We start from the raw sequence: 21,715 nt of genomic DNA, 5'->3' as shown, positions 1-21,715 counted from the left end.
GGTTGCATCCCTGCCAACAGCAGGGGGACTGCACACAGCCAAATTATTAGTTTTAGAAAAAAACCAGAGCATTTTGTGATGGGACAGCTGTTCACAGACAAACCAAAATAGAGATCTGCAGCATGTCACCAAACACTCCATCCGACTGTGGTTGATAGGACCACTACACCATTTATTCCCTCTGGGAGCCATCAAAAACTTCATAACTATACATTTTCAATTTCTAGAACATTAGGAGCTAAAACTTAACAACAAAAATGATTATCCAGTCTCCAAAGGATTGGCACATTTTTTTAATAAGGTATGTAGTCTAGCTTTGTCCCCTCAGAAAAAAGTTTCAATTACCTCCCCAGTGATAAATAAAACCTCTTGTGTTAGCTATTATTCTTTATTTAGCCCAGTTTTGAAGCCACTACAATACTCTGTAAGGAATTGCAAACAGATATGCTTTTATTTCTTTTGCAAGCACATGAAATTTCTTACTATTAACTTGTACTAAATTTTAACACAAGACAGATTATTTTTATTATTCAGATGAAAGACAATGCAGAAAACTGTCAATCTGCTGAATAAGCACCCCAGATTTTTGCTAGATTTGTCATTTTACCTTCAAACAGCTTTTGTACTGCATTATTGATTTCTGCACTTAGTTATGACAAAAGGCATCTGTTCATTATGCTTATAGACCAACTCTATTTGCATTTGGGCATCTGGGGGCAGGGGAAATAATTTACAGTCAGCTTCTATCTACTGGCAGCAGAGAATCCTAGATCATATTAAGAAGAAAATGCCTAGCAGCTGCTCAGAAAACTGATAGAAGAAAAAAAAAAACAAAACCTCAGACAGAATGTTTTTCAGCACTGTTTGTATTTTAGAAAAGTAATAAAATAAGGCATCTGTCCAAATAAACCTGCCTAAAGATATTAAAGCTTTTTGAGAGCTTACAGGTGTTCCCATTTCCAGTAGTGTTTTAAGTGCAAAGGTAAAAAGGTAAAGACAAAACCAGTAGATTTGCACAAACAAATGGTGTACTGATTTAATGTGATCTGGGACAAACAGTTGGATGAATCCTGGCCACAGAAAACTCTGCCTAGAAAATCCCACAAATTACAGTCTGGGAATAGAGAGATAAAAAAGGAGAGGTAGATTCAGTTCTTGATGGCCTTTTTGAAGACTTCATTCTGATTAATTTGAATTATCAATTTAAGCTCCAAACTCCTCTTTTCCTCAGCTTTAAATTCTGGGGTTGAGCTCACTAAAAAAAGAATGCACGAATGCCATCGCAACACTTTGACAGCTTTCTTGGAGCTCTTTTGTCAAGACTTTTGTCAGAAATGCCCTCAAGTGTATAAAGTAGGGATGCTTTTCTTCCTCAAATAGAACAGAAACACTTAAATGCAAATGAGATTTAGCTGTCATAGGAAAACTGGCTTGGAATTTCTTTACAGGGTAGATGATGGAGCATCAAGTATTTCTTGCCAGACTTACCACAGGATGAAGGATAAAGAACCAAAAGGCTAAGATACTATTATAAGCATCTAGTCTAACTACCATATAAAGATAATAAGAATTTCAGAAATAATGTCTCCAGTTCTTGCCTTAGCAAGGTCACTGCTGCCCTTTTCTATTAACACCCACTGGGCATCTCAGCACCTGTTTGCACACCACAATGTAAACTGCAAAGGTGAGCCATCTTGCACAAAACTTTTTAAAATTACATTTTTACAAGCTAGATGGTTAGCTAGAATATTATGGAGTGTGCAAAATACACAATTCTGCAATTATAAGTGGTTTATATTGCTTGTAGTGCAAATAAAAGCTACCAAGGAAACACTTCCTGTTTTCTCCTTCATGAAGTGCAGTTCTTCCTGCAAACAGAATTGTATTAGAAATTTAGCTATTTGCATTTCAATTATGTGTCTTATTTCAAAGGAAACAGATGTTTAAAGGTACCTGAACAAAATGTTTAAAATCAAATCCCCACCAACACAAGAACCTAGGGAACAATTGTAAAGAATTTATAAATATATTTTTTGAAGAAGTTAAAATCTTGTGTATGTGTTCTATATCAGTTATTTGAAATAGTGTTAAGGCTTTGTATTCTTTTAGTAATGAAGTAATTTAGAAATGTAATTTAGAAATGAAGGAAGTCAACACTATCCAACAAGTAGAACAAATTTTTGGAAAAGGCTTATAAAAACATAATGCAACTCCAAGACAGAAATATAAACCAGCTATTGTTATTATGCAGCCTCAGCGAGGAATTTCTGGGTTTAGACTGAGTGCCCCTTGAATCACATACAGCACCAGGGTGTCCAGCAGGACCAAGGCAGTGTTTGTCCCCCTGTCCTGGGCAGTGGCGAGGCCACACCTCAAATCCTGTGTTCAGTTTTGAGGTCTTCACCACAGGAAGGAAACTGAGGTGCTGAAGGTGTCCAGAGAAGGGCAACAGGGCTGGTGAGGGGTCTTGGAGCACAGTCTGTATGAGCAGCAGCTGGGGGAGCTGGGGTGGTTTAATCTGGAGGAAAGGAAGCTGAGAGAGACCTTGTCCCTCTCTACAGCCACCAGAAAGGAGCTGCAGTGAGCGGGGGTCCAGCTCTGCTCCCAAGTTACAAGTTGCATTGGAAAAGGCTGCCCAGAGAAGGGCTTGGCTCACTATCCCTGGAGATATTTCAAAGGCCCACTTGGCAGCCCAGGGTTAATGGTTGGGCTCCATGATCTTAAAGGCCTTTCTCAGCCTAAACAATTCTATGATTCTATTATTCCAGTACTGACTTGAACAAAAAAATCATAGTTTCTACTGAAACTGAAACCACTGAAACTACTGATCTCCCTGGCAGTATGACAATGGCACTTTTTTCATCTTCTCTGAAAACAACATGAATTTAACTCTATTACACTCTTATCACTTCAGGGCCAAATGATGTTGGAACAACACTTTATGTGCAAAATTCTTTATATGAGTAATCGTTTGGTTTTAGCATTTTTTGAGAACAAAAAAAGAATGCCTTAATTCATTGTATACTTAGTGAAGCACATAAGAGCAGCATTCTTATTTTAAATGTATTTCAAACAGCAGCCTTCAGTGACAACTAATTCTTAAAGACATCAAACACATCATATGCATAATCTCCTTGTCACAAAAGAAAGATTAAAAATGACAGATTTGTAAATTGTCCTAGAACTAGAGTAACTAAGCAAACGCACTTGCTGTTTAAATGTTAGTGATGTGAAGATAAAAAATAGATTTCAAAGCAATGCTGACACCTGAGAACCTTGTTGATAAAATACAAACATCAGAAATCTTTTCTCTCATTAATTATATGCCCAGGAGTTGCCTAAAAGTTATGTACTTCATTCTGTTTTACCTTCTCAGTGAAGTTGACATTATCATCCTCCTGCTATCATTCCTCCTCATTGTTCCCCAGTCACTGCTCCAGCCAACTCTCCACAGTAAGCCTATGCCTTCTTTTAGGCTAAAACTCATAGCTGTTCCTAGCAGGGAATGCACATTTCATTTCCCATCTGAGATTTCTTGTGCTGATTCACAGGAAAAAGCTCTCCTTGCAACAACTCTGAGTGTGGTAATGCTGTGAGCTGCTGGGGTAGTGTCACATAAACACAGTCACGTTACTTCTGGCATCTAGAAAATGCTTCAGGTTACCACAGCTCTACTAGGTTTTAAAAAAATTTATTTATTATATTTATTTATATATATATTTTTAAAAAATTTATTTATTATATTTATTTTATTTTAATTATATATTTTTAAAATAAAAATATATATTATTTTATATGCATTGTATTTTTTTAAATTTATTGTAGACTTATACTGAGCTAGCAATTCCCTGCTGCATTTGATCTCTTGTAGCTCTTCATTTCACAAGTGTGAAAAAATGATGCTCCCTGATTAAGGGGCCTCTGCAGTTTCTCTCCTGCAAGGTAAATAAGTATACCAGACTTCCTGCTGCAAACCAAGGAATTTGTAAGCCAAAGCTCACTTTTTGTAAAAGAGGAAATGAAACAGACAAAGCATTTGTTCCCTTAAATTTCTCAGTGTTTGACAGTCACCAGGGAGAAATGATATCATCAGAGTGCCAAGGGGCTGCTGAATGCAGGTAAAGAGGCATGAGAAAGCCCCAAAGCACATATCACTGTTTCTAACCAACCATCTCCATTGTCATACCTGTCCCAGAACTTACATCTTGTCAGATGAGTTCATGCAGTGCCTGCCCTACCCCACTGAGCCAGACCGAGACTTGGTGGCAACCAACACTGTGGGAAAAGTCCCACATATGAGGTAAAAACAGCTCCCTAAACCAAAGGATGGTCTATGAAACTTACTTTAGGTTGGTTGAATTAAAGTTGAAATTATTTGGCTTTGAATGAGCAACCTCACTGGACTTCAAAAAAGGTGGATCTCACTTTGAGATGGGTTCCTCTTTCCACGTAATTTCCTGAGGATCCTTCCAGCCTAGCTTACTGTATGATCTGATGAATAACTTTCCTCCTTAAGATGACAGATTGTCCTTCCTCATGATGGTATTATTAGCAAACATCTGTCAACACATGGGCTTCAAGTCCTCCATGCTTCAGCCAAGGAATTCTGGTTTCAAGCACTCACATCAATTAAAATTAATGTATAATTAACAGTGTTCCCAGTGGAGTTGCAAAGTTTGGCATTGGTACCATAGAATAAACCACACTGCACTCAGTATAAATGCAATTAGGTGACATCACTCTTGTCTAGTTCATCAGAACACTCCAAGAGAATGGCACAGGGAAAGTCTTTCCCAATACATTACTTATTTTCATGGACTCCACACGAGTTCAAAGCTACAGAGCAGCTAGAGGTGTTTATAATTTCTTACATCAGTAATTTAATTTCCATAGGACATGAAAGGATTTTTACCTCCTTTGCTGTCACAACTGAAAAGCACATGTATCCCTTCCTCAGCTTCCAAGAATTATTGCATGAGGCACACGCAACTTTTCACGACTTGTTATGAGGAAATCCTAATCAGCATTTACAGAAAAGCTTACACTTGAGACTATTAGGAGCCTAAAGGGAAAAGCAGAGTAGAACAGAATGTCTTGCATCCCCTTAAAAGTAAGTCATTCAGTCTTTCTTTTCACAGGAATATGTAGAAAAAGAAATTTGCAGTGCATTTCATCAACATTTAAAGATGATTTTTATCAGGTAACTCACTGGGAAGAACATTCATATATATCATCAGATCCAGCCTTAAATCTCTCCTCTGAGAGACTGGTAAGAGGACATGAATATAGATCACACTTAAGAAAATTATGTGCTACTCAGAAGGCTTTAGAGCCACTTCCACTTTCCCCATGGTATCATGAATATTTTCAGATCATATACAAAGTTGAATAGTTGCTGCAGGGAAGTTGGAGAAGCCAAGCAATTAGCATGCTCATCTGGGACATGCAAGACTGACTGAAAATCCTTTTCCAAATCAGATCTCTGATTCTACAGATAGAAAAATAGAAATGTGCTATTTTCCTCATAAAATTGATGCAATTAAGTGTGATGTCTCTGCAGGAATATTAGGTTTTCCACTGCTTTTTGCATTTAACATTTAAAACAAAGTAACCAGCTTCTAATTCTAAGAAAAAAATATACAAAAAATAGATTTTACAGCCAACTCTGCTCCAGATATTACTGAAATCTGGTTTGTGTAATAATGACATTCCATAAATATCAGAAACTCTATGTAAGAAATAAAAAGCTGCCAAATGCAGCAAAGGTTGTACAACTTGGCCTTTGCAATATTCATTTGATCTCTTACACCAGGCAAGCAGGTGTTTTCCAGTAATGTGATCCCTTACACCAGCTGCAGAGACCAGTGGTGAATGGGAATTGCATCCACTACCTGCTACTCCACTCTGTTAGATTGGGAATTCATACAGAAAACACATCCCACTTCCCACTTCAGCAAAGGATACTAAATTATCCATGAGAGTACATCCTTCCTTCCATTCCTGCACCGCTAAGAGGAAAGGGGACGAACATCTGTGCCCTGCCCCTTTTTGGGCTTTATAAACAAATGACATCATTTGCCTTTATTTGATCATTTTTAGACACAAACTGAGAATAAGATGCAAGAGGATTCTGTACTTGAAAACTGTCTTGAGTTGAAGCAGAAAAGGAAAGTTTTTGGTGATGGGGGATTGAGTGGCAAATACAAATGCTATAGTATGTCACTATGCATTTTACATACAAGACATTCAAAGCACATTTTGAGTTCCTTTTCAGATTGCCACAAAAACTGGAAGATTTTTTTTTTCCTGAAGAATATTATGAACTATCTGATAAACTATTTTAACAGGGGGACACAACAATTTGTGGGAACTAAAGCATGTAAAATCTCCTGACTTGAAAGAAACCGTACAGGAATGTGAAGAGGGAACAAGCTTAGAGAAGAGACAATAGTCTGAAACATCTTTGCTATTGTTTTACCATGCTTCCTTTCTAAGTCTTTTCTAAGTATTCAAGGTGACTTGAAAAGGGCTAGTGTAATATAAACCAAGAAATTTTCTTACATCTGGCTCATACCTACAACAGTTCCTAAGGGAGAGAAAAGACTTCTCTCTCCTGTAAAGCAAGGTGTTATCCTTTTTTGACAACAACAAGGTGGCAGCCAAAGCTAATGAGGCTTCAGAACCAGCCACAGAACACTACCACAGAAAAAGACAGCAAGTAAAAAATAAAAAGTAGTGTAACCACAATATTTTCCATGAGGTGTCAGCAGAAGTATCTGAACATATTGCTAAAACCTTGCAAGTGATTTTTCAGGCTGCTAAGGAGTCACAGGAGAATGAATTTCATGTGTGTGCTATAAATAACCTTCCATAGTTTATCTTTCACTTGCTCAGGGCTCGAAGTGGCATTACTGCTCACTTCCTCTTTCTCTCTCCAACCCTCATATCCACTGCTGGATTTCTGTGCTGCTCTTCCCTCTTTGCCTCCCTAATCCTGACAATCCTTTTCAAAATGCAGCTAATCTTCCATTCGCTACCTTTAGTTTCCAGTCTCCTGCAACATGTAAAAAAATTCATGTGCCACGTCTTTCATGTTGAATATTCACATAATTAAGTGTATTCAAATTTATCCAATGTCTCCTAAGAACTGCATATTTAATTGTGAACTTTATTTCATGAGAGAAGAATAGGGTTAGCAATGTATCACAGAGTAAGCACATATTATATGGACAGTCAGAACGACCAAGAATAAGTTTTTCTTGATGAATATGATTAACACATTTAAGAAGCCAAACATTAAACTTACTCAGTAATGTATCCTTCTATTTTCAGTACATGATTTTTATACTTATTGTCCAATAAGATACAGGATATTCTAAACCTTAAATATGTGTATACATTTGGCTAGATTCTATATGAGAAAATAATCAAATTAGAAATGCTTAGATACATAACTTCAATCTTGATAAATGAGTTTTTATGTGCTTCTTGGTTATCCTCAAAGACAGTTAAACATACATTTTCAAGATAAACATTGTGCTTGTAATCAAGTTAAAGAAGGCTGCAATGTACAGTATAGTTAAAGAAGCATGAAGTCTGCTACATGAAAGGCATTACCAATACAATATACTGGAACCTTGAAAATGAGATTTTTCTATCATCATATTTCAACTAATTAACATTTCACAGGGAAAACCAACATTTGAATACAGGGACAATAAGCCTCTACTTCAGGTTTCACTTCAAGTTTGACACCCTCTTTGAATGACAGAATTCAGAAAAAGTTAGCAAGTTGATATTAAAAAAAAAGAAAATAAAAAATGCAAATTCAACACCTCCTGAGGGTCAAAGCACCATCTCACAGTAACAAAGGTCAGTTGTGTCTCATTCCTTAAGTCTCACACCCAAATTTATCTCAGACAGTTCCACTAACGTACAGCTGACCGTGAGGACTATTGGTAAATTCTGAAATTATGACTCTGCATCTTGCTCAGGTGGAATGCAAAGCTACCAGCAGGGATGCACATTGTACTTTCATTGTTTTCTGAGGTGCAATATATAATTGCTCTGGGCTTGGCCATGAGGGGTGAGGTCTGGAGCCCTGTGGCCTTTAGGTCGCTATTCTATGGCAGCTACATCATGGATGGTGTGGAAGTAAGGAACTCTGGCTTCCAGGAAGGAGAGGTGGGGCTCCAGGTCAAGAGAGAGCCTGGAGGGAGGGGAAACTTGTCCTCCACCATTGTTGAGTGTTGCCAAGCCCTCGGTGGGTGACCATTTGCATGTGAATCACCCTCTTTTGTTCACTTTTGTTACTAATATTGCTGCCCTGTCTGTTTCTTTTTCTTATCTCATCGCTCTTTCCAGTAAATTGTTTTTAAGTCACCTTAGGATCTCTGCCTTTTGTATATTCCACCAGAGGGGGCAGGAGAGTGGCTCGTTGTTTTCTTTTTAGTGTGAGTACTAAACTGGGGAATACCATTCCTAAAACACGACAGTAATGTCCATGGCAAATTTTATGTTCCCAGTGAAAATGTGAAGCAGAAATGTCAAACAATATGGATCAATAATTTGATCAGCTCCAGAACTAAATAGAACTCCAGCAATCATTAGCTCCTCAGCACAGAATAAAAGTTTATATTATATAGTTCCTTGAAAAAAATGTAGTGGTTTTTTTATTTTTAAATGTGCACATGAACAGCAGTATTGTACATTTTCATCAAACTATTTTCCTCTATGTGCAAAAAATGTTTCTTTCACGGATGTTAATCTTTCTACAATAGAGCTACTTCATTTGCAAACTAAGAAACTCCTAGGAATGTAAACAGAAAGGCAGCAAATGACTCACCTGCATTGGAGCCTGTCAAGTTGTAACGTGCATTCAGCTTTTTAATGATATTTTCATGAATCTGATACCAGTCACTCTCTGTGTTGCACCTAGAAAAATGATAACTTTTTAAATTCTGAAAGGGGAACACAAGTTTATCAGACCAACATCACAACACATCCTTAAATAAATCCTCTTTAGGATGAAAAAGTAACACAGTAGGAGCTAACAAAGCCCCGTTAAACTGCCTGTCTCAATGGGAACAGTGCCCTTGCCATTTGAGAGGGGCACCATGAAACACCTGCCCCATAGGGCAAAGGACAGCAGAAAGACAGGAACAACTATGCTGAGGAACTCAGCCATGACCAAGTTCATTTCTGTATAGATCTATCCTTCAGGGATAACCCACACAGAAATCTATCATGTGACACTCCAAAGAAGACACAGGACTCAGAGATGGTCCTGGTAAACAGAAAAATCCGTGCTATACTCTTCAAAGTTACTTAAAAAGGTTGCTATCTTCAGGAAGTAGTCAATGAAAGAGGAAATTATATTTCAGTATTCATTAAGAAAATAGCTGGTTTTCCATAAGGAAAACCTGACTGTGATGAAAACCTGACTCTAATGATCTGACTTCTAGTGATAATTCTTCTTCCATTGTTTTTGTTAGCTTAAACAGGCAAATTTTTTGAAGAATCCAAAATATATTAGGTAGACGAAGCTAACAATTTGTCAACCAAGAATGAACATTTATCTGCCTTTAGTGTTCTGGGAGTCTAAATAAGAGCCAGCCCACTGCCCACTGTTACACTAATATGCTTTTCTGCAGCCCTGATTCCAGCAGTTCCAATTCACTACAGATGGAGACAGAGGAAAGACACCCATGCCTTCAAGATTTGGGTGCTGCCCCTGGGAAGGGCAGAACTTCCTCACACACATGACAATACGTGTCCCAGACCACTCCACAAAACAGTTCTTACTATAATGTCCAAGATCAGCAGGATACTGCATGCATTGAGTTGCTACTAGAAAATCGAACTTTCTGCCAATTGCTATCAGCCAAAATCCACTGTCTACTCAAGCACTCAATTTTAAACCTACTTTTGATTTTTCACTCTCCAGCACTAACTGCTTTCTATATTTTTGTTATTCTCATTATATAGTTGCCTTATTTCTCAAAAAGTACTCTGCTGGCTTTTTTTTTTAATAGCTACAAAGTACTTCCACTAGGTGCCTTTGCAGAACGAGGCACCAAGTCCAAAAAGCACTTTATGTTGCCATAATAAGAGAGCTCCAGAATAATGTGAAAAATGCTGATAAATACACAAATACCTCAAAGGATGTGGCCTTTACCTTTACTATTATCCCACTTTATAAACACACCTGTAGAACTAGCCAAAATTCCCACACTGTGATAAAAAAAAGCCTAAGAACCCAGCTACTGTGCATTTTTGGAAAAGAAAGGAGATGAGTTATTTAGTTGCATCGCATTTAACACTACCGATTCTGAGGTAAATGACTCTAAGGTACTCTCAAAAATTACGAGAAAAACACTTCTTACATGTAGACTTTTAAGACAAGGTCATCCTTTGAATCCCCTGCCAGCAAATCCGCAATACTGAGGACTGCACAGCCAAAGGGCCGCCTGTATTGGACATTGCAGGCGTTCTTCTTTTCTCCAGCTCCCATTCGTCCTGCCAAACAAAACACATATTTGATGCATCATCCGTGGAACTGTGTCTCTCCAAACCACAGAAGGGAGGCAGCAAGCAATCCAGCTGAGACAGTGCCAAGTGTGCTCCCATTGGGAACCTACCTGGTCCATCTTTGTGCTACATTCAGATTGCAAATGCTATGGCAAGCCCACTAAGTATGTAGTGATCCTGAAAGATCTCAGACCAGAGGTTCTGCTCACCCTCTCATGACCCTCACTCAGCAAACACCACTTTGTAATACCCAGTAATAGAATCCCCATGACACTATCAAATTAAATGTAGAGTTCAGAAATGAAAGAGTGTTCAACATTCACTGTCTGGTAAGAATTATTTAACTGTGGTTGTTGCTACCTATCAATTATATGAGAGGTGTGATTGAACCATTACAATTTGGCAATCAAATGCTGTTTTCTTATAGGCAACTTGAAAGCATGGGGATAATTGACCAGTTTCAGAAAAATAAAGAAGAGATGAAACACAGGGAGAAAAGACAAAAAAGGGCAGAAGAACAGTTTATGGTAAGGAAAGAAAGAAGGCAGCCAAGATAAAGGGATTTGAAACAAAATATTTTTTCTAGCCTTTTCTATTTGATTTAAATACAATTTATCAATCTTCCCACTGTGTTCTTGGCATTTGAAACTGCCCTCTTTCTTTAAATTTTATTCAATTGTGCACTAGCAGTTATGTACCTTTCCCACCAAGTCTTAATTTCTGTCAAAAAAACCTATGGCTGCAGTTGCTGCAGGGCAACGTCTCCTCCAAACATCCCTATGCATCACAGCAGCTTGAGGAGTAATTGTTCATTTTCACACCACAAAGCAGATAAATGTTGTTTTAACTTTTTAATATTTCAGCGGTTCACATATGAACTTGACTGTGAATATATTTGAAACTTATACAACTGGAAAAATCCTACTCTCTAATATTTTTAGAACATTTATTCTTCTAACTGCACTTAATCAGAATTTACCATATATTTTCTAAAATCTTGCAAAAAAACCAAAACACTGTATTTTGATGAAATATCAAATTAGCATTAAAATGCTGAAAGTTATAATTACAGAAAATTATTATTACGGAAAATTATTATTACGGAAAATTATTTCTCACAGCTGTAAAATAAAGAAACTATTCAGTAACAATTTGTTACTTTGTAACCAATTGTTTCTGAACTCAGCAGAAGCTGCAGTGACTACACTTCAAACGAAAATGCCTTTCAAAAATAGTAAGAAAAGTTATATTTAGTACTGCACTGATGAAACTAGAGGCAGTTTACAAAGAAAACAATATATCTAACTCAGCGGCAGACCCAAAGATTATTGTTTGACATCAGTACAGCCCAGAGGACTTCTTAAAATAAGTACACAAACATACACTTTTCTTCTCCTCCACTATTTTTCTAGAGGACTTGATGTCTGTCTATAGCATCAGAGATTAAAAATTTTATGAAATATTGTCCATTTTTTTCGCCTCTCCTCCTTTTTAAAGGAGTCGGGAGAAGACAAAATTAATCCAAACAATATCAGATATACATCAGATATTAGGTACAAATGAGGTACACTAAATGTCCAGACAAGCTTTTCTATGTTCAAAGGATGCTTGAAATTACCCTTCAGAACAAGAATGGACTCCCCAATGACAACTCCATCATCTTAACACAGTTCATCTTTGACACTTTCATTTTGTTCCGTGATAGTGACAAAGTATACTGCATCTAAACTCAGTTAGCAGTATACTTGATAAATAACATAAAACAATGCTAAGAAATCCAAGCAATTTTTCCAACAAAAACCAGGCAGTTTCTTTTCCAAAAGTTTATTCAAAAATCTAGCTATTATAGCAAACCCAAAAGCTATCCCCAAGCAGTTTTCTTTTATCTACTGCCAAAAGTCTAACAAATACAACATTATACCTACCTATTCGGATAATGTGCACAGTGATATAGATGTCCTTCCTGAGTTCACTGCTACCCAAATCCTGCACAAAATCAGAACCTCATTATTTATGACTCCTGATTAAAATGCAACATTTAAAGAGACCTGTACACATTGCTTTCACTGCCAGTAAGTTCATTTATACAGCATTATAACTTCAACACTTTAAATTGGCAGCCATGCACTCAAAATGAGTGTCCTACAATATCCTGGTTAGAATTTGCTGTAATGTAGCAAAATCAGTGGGAGGGCACACAGACTTGCTGTGTGCCTTGAACAGTAGTGATGTATTTGTGCAATTCCAAATATTCTGGAAGTACAGAGAGTGCTGCACAAACTATTGTTTGGGTGCAAAAAGTACAAGGAGGAAACATATCTGGTCTTTGTTGCAGAGAGAATGGCTGGTACATATGGCTACATGGAAGTTCAATGAGTGTCCAGATACTGCCATAAAACATTTAAATTAGGGGTACACCCATACCCTTCAGCCCCTCAAACCAGCCTTTTGAGTTCATAGCAATGTGCAAGCTTAGGGAGCAGCTCTGAGTCAGCCACACAATAACAATTTAATCCAATTTCTAGTCTCAGCATCCAGCACAAAAAAAGATTGAGATTAGGAAGAACTCACCACAAAGAGAGAACAGTGTCTTTCAGGCTTTTCTGGACATTTTGGCAAACCATTTCTATTCAGTCTTAAAAAAAATCTCTCACTGTAAGAAAACAAATATGACAGATATGTTGAACAACACTACAGCAAAAGTAGATCTCATTTTGATCTTATTTCCAGATGCAAACTTTCTCAAGATAAATACGAATGAAATAATTTCTTTCTGAAAGTCTCTGATGCATGAATGAAAAAAAAAGGGAGATGCTAGTGAAGGGTGGTGATTAACTATATCACCTAAGAAAATTACTAAAAACTCAATACAAAATAGAAGACTGATTGTCATTTGGAAGAATGATATTGTACATCCTAGTACACAGAGAAACACAAGCAATAAAATCCATATATTCTATAAATAAAATTAGATGTGTAGTAAGTTGGCATTGATTCTTGCTCAACAAAAGTCGACATCACCATGTTTGTATTCAACCAATATTCTTTTTCATATGTGGGATGACAATTGTAGGAGACATTTTTCTTACCCAACTCTGTTTAAACCTCTTACTACAGTACACTGATTTTAGCAGTTTTGTAAGAGTCTTGAAAGTTCCAGCAGAGCAAATTTCATTTTTGAAATCCTGTTTTGCAATCTACCGTGAGGTGTTAAATGCTACAGCAGATGCAAGTATTAATATTGCTAGTAAGGAGATGCAGAGAATTCTTATTTCCAAATAGAAGAGGGCGCAAGAGCACACTCGAAGAGAAATTGTTTTTTTAATATTGCCATTAGATAGTAGGATTTATGGACAAACTCTATGTAAACCTGGCAATTCTTGCATGGCAATATTATGATAAAGCCAACCTTACATGCTTTGGATAATTTTCTCTAAGACACAGCCTCATAAGAAACGTAACAATCATATTTCTGTAGTGAGATGTGGAAGATGGGAAAGGCAAGTTACAGACACTTCCCTTCACCCTCCCACCACCAGCCCCAGCCAGCCACACACATGAGTCTGGATGTCCTGTAATGCTCAATCAGAAATAAAATTTCATAAGTACACCTATTTTTTTTCCCCAGCTGTATCCACATCTTCTCCTTATTCCAGAAGCTAAACATGGCTTACCACTGCTCTGTATCAAGCATAGCTTTTCAAAATGCAGCTGGAAAATCACTAGGAATATGTTGGATAAGATCCATCTCAATAGAGACTAATTAAATCTTTATTGCACCAGCATTTGCCTTGTAGAAATTCTGCATTGATCACTCATGGAATCAGTCATTCACATTAAAAGGGACCTCAAAAAGCCTCTATGCCCAAACTGCCCAGCGTGGGGTCAGCTATCAGGTCAGATTAGCTTGCTCAGAGCTTGAGCCAGTTGGGTCATGAAAATCTTCACCTATGGAAACCACAAAGGCTCTCTGAAAAACCCATTCCAGTGTGTGACTGTTCTCAACTTTTCTTTACATCCAGACACACATCTTGCTTCGGTCTGTGCCCCTTGTCTCTCACTGTCCCACCACTGGCGTCATTGAACTTCTTGTAGGTAAATGGGGACAGGCTTCTTACTGGGGACTGTTGCCACAGGACAAGGGATAATGACTATAAACTAAAAGAGGATTGATTCAGACTAGAAATAGAAATAATTTTTTTATAATGGCAGCGGTAAAACATTGGAACAAGTTTTCCAGTGAGATAAAAATGCCCCACCATGGAAATAGTCAGGTTGGAAAGGGTTCTGACCAGCAAGGCTCAACGATCTTGGAGGACTTTTCCAACCCTAATGATTCTGTGACGATGTCTCAGCTCGTTGCAGAGGGGCTGAATTAGATGATCTTCAAAGGTCCCTTCTGACCCAAAACATTCTATGAATCTGTGATTATAATGTGATTTAGCTCCCCTCAAAACCGCCTCTTCTCCAGTCTGAACAAGCTCCACTGCCTCAACCTGACCTCCCAGTGCAGGAGCTCCTGCCCACAAACAATGTGAGACCTTCTGCTGATTTCACTTCAGCTCATTAATATTGGTCTTGAAGGACCCAGAACTGGCATGGTCTGACCAATGCTGGGCAGGGCATGGTTACTTCCCATAAGCAACTGGCTGTGTTCTTATTGACACCACCCAAGATGCTGTAACACTCAGGAGCACACTTCTGGAGAGCTATTTCTGGAGAATTATCTATGCTCTTATGTGCCAGCTATCCAGGCTGAACAATTAAATATTTAAGACTTTCTTAATGAGATTCTTTGAAAACTTTTATGCAATCTTCAACTGTATGGCTTTTTTCTCAGACACCATAAAAGGCAGAACCTAAGTAACAGCAGAGTGGAGCTCACATATCAAAGTACAGGAAAATGTTTTTTCTTCAACAAAATGCTATTTTTCTCATTCACTTTTTATGATACAGCAAACTTCTGCAGCTTAGGTCTCCATGAGAACAATTAAATTGAGTTTTAAAGACTGTTTATGTAAATGTATTTTTACAGAGAAACAAGCTGGTATTTTGCTGTTGATTTACAACTAGTTTCAAAATAATTATGCTTTTTCATTTAGAACTGAGTTAATTTGCAATATTGGAAAATACAGTAAAAAAGTGTAGAGCTTTGTTTATAGGTCTCACATAAAATTACTATACACTGAAAAAGAATTATTAATTATATTGCCAAAGTAGCTAAAGTTTCAGGACCACATTATGTGTGGCACCACTCCAAACTGGATACAAATGAAAAAGTCTGTTCCAGAAGTAACAGAGCTTCTGTGTACTTGGTATGTGTCAACAAAAATTTGGCCAGTAAAGGTGATTCTGAATTTCACCACTTTATCTTCAGTCTATATAACAATTTGAAAGTAATACATGCATACATACACATCACCTCTCACTGTGTTTTTGTCTTTAAAGCAAATGCTAGATATGTTGGTTCAAAGAAAAATACCATTCATAAGCTATCGCCATAGTTTACCTGTTAACTGGAAAATACATTTAATTGGGAGTGTATTCTATATTTAATTAAATTTATATTCCACACAAACAAAGGCACATCTTTTGAAGGCATCCTATTTCACTATCCACTACAATATGAAATTTTCAACTCAGCTTATACTCACAGATCATGAGATTATGATTCACAACACAATTAAAAGCCAAAGACTTCTGTGATGCCACAAAGAAATATACTGATTGCAACAGATAAGCAATAGCAATGCAGATCTACTTTCCTCATTTGCATTTGAAATTTTCTTCCACTGAAGCAAATTGAAGCAATGAAAAAAGCAAACCGAAAACAACAACAACAACAAAAAAATCTTAATCCTTGCTTGGTGCTTTATTATAGTTTTTTTTTTCACTAGAAACATATGACAGAACCAGTTACACCTCAGATTAAAATGGTTATCTTTGAACATTCCAGGGAGCAAATGCAAGCAGTTAGACTTGTGAGATTACAAGACCAAAATGGCAATGTTATATCACCCATTTATATACCATTTGAAAGGATTTCTGTAGAGACCAGCATGTTGGAAAAAGTCCTAAGGAAAGTAAACAGCCTTCATAAAACAAAATAAGGACAGACTTCCCAAGATCTGAAAGCTTGGCTTCAAACAGCAGCAAAAATCTCAGAGGGTTAAAGCTAGAGCTAGCATGTCACTGCACAGCAGTTTTCTCAGCAGTCAGCTACACATACATAGATACAGCAAGTATACACAGCAGTACCACAAAACAGAAATACCTCTTCTCTGTATTAAGACAACTTGATTTTAGTTTAGTCTACAACCAACTTTTCATGAGCACCAATCTCGCCACTTAAACATGTCGTACATATTTAAACTCAGCTGTCTTCCTACTGCAAATAAGGAAATAACTAATGCTGGAGAGATTAATTTAAGAAGGTCAACAAGGGATTTTTGTACTGTAACTTCTCATGCATTAGCAGAGTAACAACATGTTCCAAATCTGCAGGCTTAACAGATGCATTTTAAAGGAACATGGCTGAAAACTGTTCTATTTTCAACTGTGACCCCTATTTCCTTAGTATTAGCAGGAAAATATTGCCAGTCACATGGTACCAGTCTAGACAGATTGCTTGCTCTATGATTTATAAACACACTATCAAAAAAAAAAATATGGCCAGATTTATACCACATGGCATATTCTTGTGGCAAAACTATGACATCAAATAGTCATAATTCTCAGTACAGCTCCACTTTCATACATCTTTATAAATGCTGTCTGCTTGAAAATAGGTTACAGTGATTTCCAAAGTAAACAATGAGGAGCAATAAGAGAATTCTGCCACATAATTCACCGCCTCAAGTTCATTACATTCCAGAGCACTGTCAATGGATGTTCAGCAGGAACTTGAATCTGAATTGACTTCATTTACAGCAAAAGGCTCAGTGGTTTCGTAAAAGCCAGATCAGACACAAAATGTTACCCTCACACTTAGTGGTGAAATTCAGAGGAATGTTGTACAATACATCTTAAGTTACTGAAAGATCATAAAGCCTTCAGGTATATCCTTAACCAGAGAATAACTGAATGATAAGTGTGCCAACATGACTTAGCAGTACCAGCTGACTCACAGTAATTACAGAACAGTAAAGGTCCTGTATTGCATCTGTTATGTACTTAAAAAAACATTCCCAAATTTCTAACTGTAAAATACAAGGCAATATGCAAAGGGGAACAGAAAAGGAAGAATGAATGCTATAAAAATGTCAGCCAATTTCAGATAAAGATCAAAGCAAAAATACTAACAAAAAACCACAAAACAATCTTATTATGGTACATCGAAGCTTATCTTTCTGTCCCCTAGCCATGCTGACAACATGAGGGGAGGAGAAGAAGAAAGCATTTAAAGAATGGTCATAGAATTATGCAGTGAAGCCCAATTTCCCTTGGCTAGCTGTAATGTTAACAAGGAAAAAAGAAAGCAGAAAAGGGGATTGGAGGAAAAGCAAAACAGATTTACATAGTTAAATCAAGCTCCCGCTCTCATCCTCTTTTACCTCCTTATTAACTGAAAATACCCTAGAGAAATTAGTTTTTATTACAGATTTTATGAACATTAACCTATATTATTTTAGATATTTGCAACTGTATTTTAAATGAAAGATGGCATCGTACATTTCTTAAAGGACCTAGACAGCAGTAACTGAAATTACTTTTCATGATGTACCAGGAGCCAGAGGAAGATGACAGTTTAAAAACAGAATACTGTTTTTAGGAATCTATCAGCATGTATTTACAACTAAAGAAAAAACATATACCAGAAGCTGAAGCCTTCACTGATCTTAGTCTGCCACCAGAATAAACATTTTGCATCACAGCATTACCAGCACACAGACCTACAGATCCTTTAAGCTGAATTACAGTCTTGATTATTATCCTAGTCAATGACTGAGCTAACAGCATGGATACAAGCAGATTTGCAGTATCTTTCCCCAAAGATTAAACCTGAAGGAAGCAGGAGAAGTTGGTAAAGTGAAGGGAAACAACAGCGTTTAAGAAAATTCCCCTTCCTCCAACACCTCCCAGCTTCCTATGCATTCAACGCCATTTGGAGGTCTACAAGGAGCAAGCCTGTATTTTGTGTCAATCCTGTCATGCCTTTTGCTGGCAGCCAGTGTGACTGCAATATGTTCCTCATGAGATGATCTGTAAATCAACCATACACACACACACACACACATATATATATATGTATACACACACACCACTGGTGCTCAATACAGCTCAAGGTTACCTGGTTACCTAAATCTGGCACATACATGTCATGGCTGGTTCACATACTCCTACTCCAACACTGCATTTATTTCTGAATGTAGCTAATTGTTTAAGCTCCACCAAGACATGACAGATCATGTCTTCCAGTGTTTTCATCATCACATTTAAAAACAGTTATTTCTCCTGTCAGGTTTCACTTTTACAACAGAATCTGTAAGAGGGTTATTTGTTAATCAATGTGAGCAGCATAATTGATACCACAGGTTCCTCTTGGGTTTATCTACTTTAAAAATGTGTCTATCTCTACAAGCTCAGATCAAAGATCTTTATAAGCTAGCATCCTTAGTCCAACTACAGCAAGCAGAAGATCTTTGAGAAAGAATCTTTAAACAGTGGATAAGAGGGTGGATTTGGTTCGCTGAATGTGCCTCTTTGTGAGAGGAACTAAGCTACATCATCAAATACAACTAATTTCTAACACACCCTCTCTCCTGGGAGGGCTTATGGAAGGTATAAGTAAACGAGGCTCTGTCTACCCATAAAATATAAACCCAAACTTTCTCAGAAGCATTTTCTTTTCTTGCTTCTTGCAAGACAACAGTTGTGGCTTTATTTTTTTTTTTAGGAGCTTATTCCTACCATATCTACCTCCTTTTACTTATTCACAAATGCAATTTGTTGTAAAGTCGCATGCAGCAGGTCCCACACACAGGCTGAATAGGACAATCTAAGCCATCAGGCCAAAGAAACACACTTGCTGAAACATCAATTCCTCAAAAAATACTTGAATTAGCCTGAATAAAAATGTTAATTATCTAGCAATTCAAGAAAGGCCAGTATTTAAAGGGCAATTTATCAAAACTGTCTCATTAATGACAACAAATTATACAGCACAGCAAAAAGTAAGATAAAATGAATGGTTCATAGAAGTGCTGTGGTTTAACCCCAGCCAGTAGCTCAGTCACCAGCTCACTCCCCCACAGTGGGGTAGGGGAGAGAATCAGAACGGTAAAAGTCATAAAACTTGTGGGTTAATATAAAGGCAGTCTAACTCAAAAGTAGAGGCCACACACACAAGCAAAACAAAGCAAAGCAGGGAATTCATTCACCACTTCCCATGTGCAGGCAGGTGTCCAGGCATTCCCAGAAAAACAGGGCTCCATGACAGGTCACGGTGAGTGAGGAAGACAAATGCCCTTATTCCACCACCTTTCCTTCTTTTCTTCCCCCAGCTTTCTCTGCTGAGCATGATGTCTTACAGTGTGAGATATCCCTCCCTGTGTTTGGGTCAGTTGGGATCAGCTGTCCTGATTGTATCCCTTTCCAACTCCTTGTGCACCCCCAGCCTCCTCACTGGCAGGGTGAGGAGCAGAAAAGGACTTAACCTTGTATGAGTTCTGCTCAGAATAGCTAAAACATCCCTGTGCTACCAGCACTGTCCTCAGAACCAATCCCAAACACACCCCCATAACAGCTACTGTAAAGAAAATCAACACTCCTCAGCCAAAACCAGCACAAATAGTTTCAGTATTACTGAAACTATCAGAACCTCTTACAGAGCAGGAGGAAGGGTTTTGATCTCCTGGTGTTGTGGGTAACCCAAACCATCATTGCATTCCTGTGGTGGGCACAGGGAAAGCCTCAGATGCCAGTTTCCCTTTGTGTCCCTACACTGTCAACAGTGGGGACCACCATCCCAGGAGAGGGTGGTACCCTGCCAGTTTGGGTTCATTCCCCCTTCCTGAGATTTAGCAATTTTGTATCTAGTGGTTATTTACTGGGGTTTTTTTGCCTGTTGCTTTTGCACTTGTTAGTAAACTGTTATTCTTTCACTGATACCTATTCACATTTCTTCCTTATTGGTGGAAAGGGATTAGTTAATACTCAGGGGAGGTAACTCATTTTAGAGTGCACACCTCCTTAAATTGTCTTAAACCAAGATACCCAGCAAGGTTAATCTTGAATGAAGGTTAATCTTAACCTGTAGAAAATATCTTCTCACAGAGACTACCATAAAGCCAAACATTTGGCAGGAGGATACAGTTGTGTCAAACATTCCTTTCAGACATCTCCTTCCCACTAGATGAATCCTAACTGCTTCTACTATTGTTGTTAATGAATATGTAAAACTGAGTTATGAGTAGAATTACTCCATTGTGAGGGAGAAATAAAATATATATTTGCTACTGATACTGTTATCCCTGCCCATGGCAGGGAGGATGGAACTAGATAGATTGATACCCTTCCAATCAATTTGATTCCATGACTGTATGGTATCTGAAAACTAAAAAAATTAAAATATTAATAAGTACAAAGGAGAAACAGGACAGACCTGTAGAAATATTTGTAACATACCAACCCACTGATTTTGAAATTTCTAATTGGTCCAGCTATGCTCCTGTGAAGAGTTTCTAAATCCAAGACAGATTTCAGGTCAAAACCTGGAATCAGACTTAGGGAAAGAATAGAAAATACAAGCAAGCTTGAATACCCAGTGGGATACCTAAGAGGCTCAAGTTGGGCTCTTAGGCTATGTTTGACTATGGAATGCTGATTACACTACAGGTCAGTATAACAGCTGTAGTGAGTAACTGTTTTGCCACGTAAAACAACAAATGACAGTGTACAAAACAGGGCACACTGACTGACTGGCCAGTGCTTCTGTGCTCCTGCCTCTGGAGGAGCTCCACAGCAGTATCCTCCAGACAGTATTCTCAAGAAAAAAAGCAGAATTCAATTGAGACACATCCTTCACTTTTCTAGTTTGACTGGGACCAAGAAACAATCTTGTTGCCAGTCTCCACTGATAATTCCCACTCCAAAATATCTCCACATCTAGGATCCAAGCAGAAAGACTTACTGCTACACTATTCCTCCCAAGAAAAGGCTAACAGCCTCTGTATGACCTGACTAT

At 37.8% G+C, this 21,715-nt stretch overlaps 1 protein-coding gene across 2 annotated transcripts in view; it reads right to left on the bottom strand.

Annotated features, from left to right (window-relative positions):
• Positions 1-21,715, bottom strand: part of DOCK4 (dedicator of cytokinesis 4) — a 223,333-nt gene that overhangs the window by 98,602 nt on the left and 103,016 nt on the right. For both annotated transcript variants that reach the window (XM_084206500.1, XM_084206501.1), the window contains exons 9-12: positions 13,102-13,183; positions 12,456-12,516; positions 10,386-10,518; positions 8,846-8,934 (exon numbers count right to left, since the gene is read on the bottom strand). In XM_084206500.1, coding sequence (XP_084062626.1) covers positions 8,846-8,934; positions 10,386-10,518; positions 12,456-12,516; positions 13,102-13,183 — 365 coding nt within the window. The remainder of the gene's footprint in view (positions 1-8,845; positions 8,935-10,385; positions 10,519-12,455; positions 12,517-13,101; positions 13,184-21,715) is intronic.

The sequence above is a fragment of the Fringilla coelebs genome, assembly GCF_963513975.1.
Source record: "Fringilla coelebs genome assembly, chromosome: 5".
Classification (NCBI taxonomy): Eukaryota; Metazoa; Chordata; class Aves; order Passeriformes; family Fringillidae; genus Fringilla; species Fringilla coelebs.
Note: the sequence above shows the minus strand (reverse complement) of the source record. Positions and strands in the feature narration are given on the sequence as shown.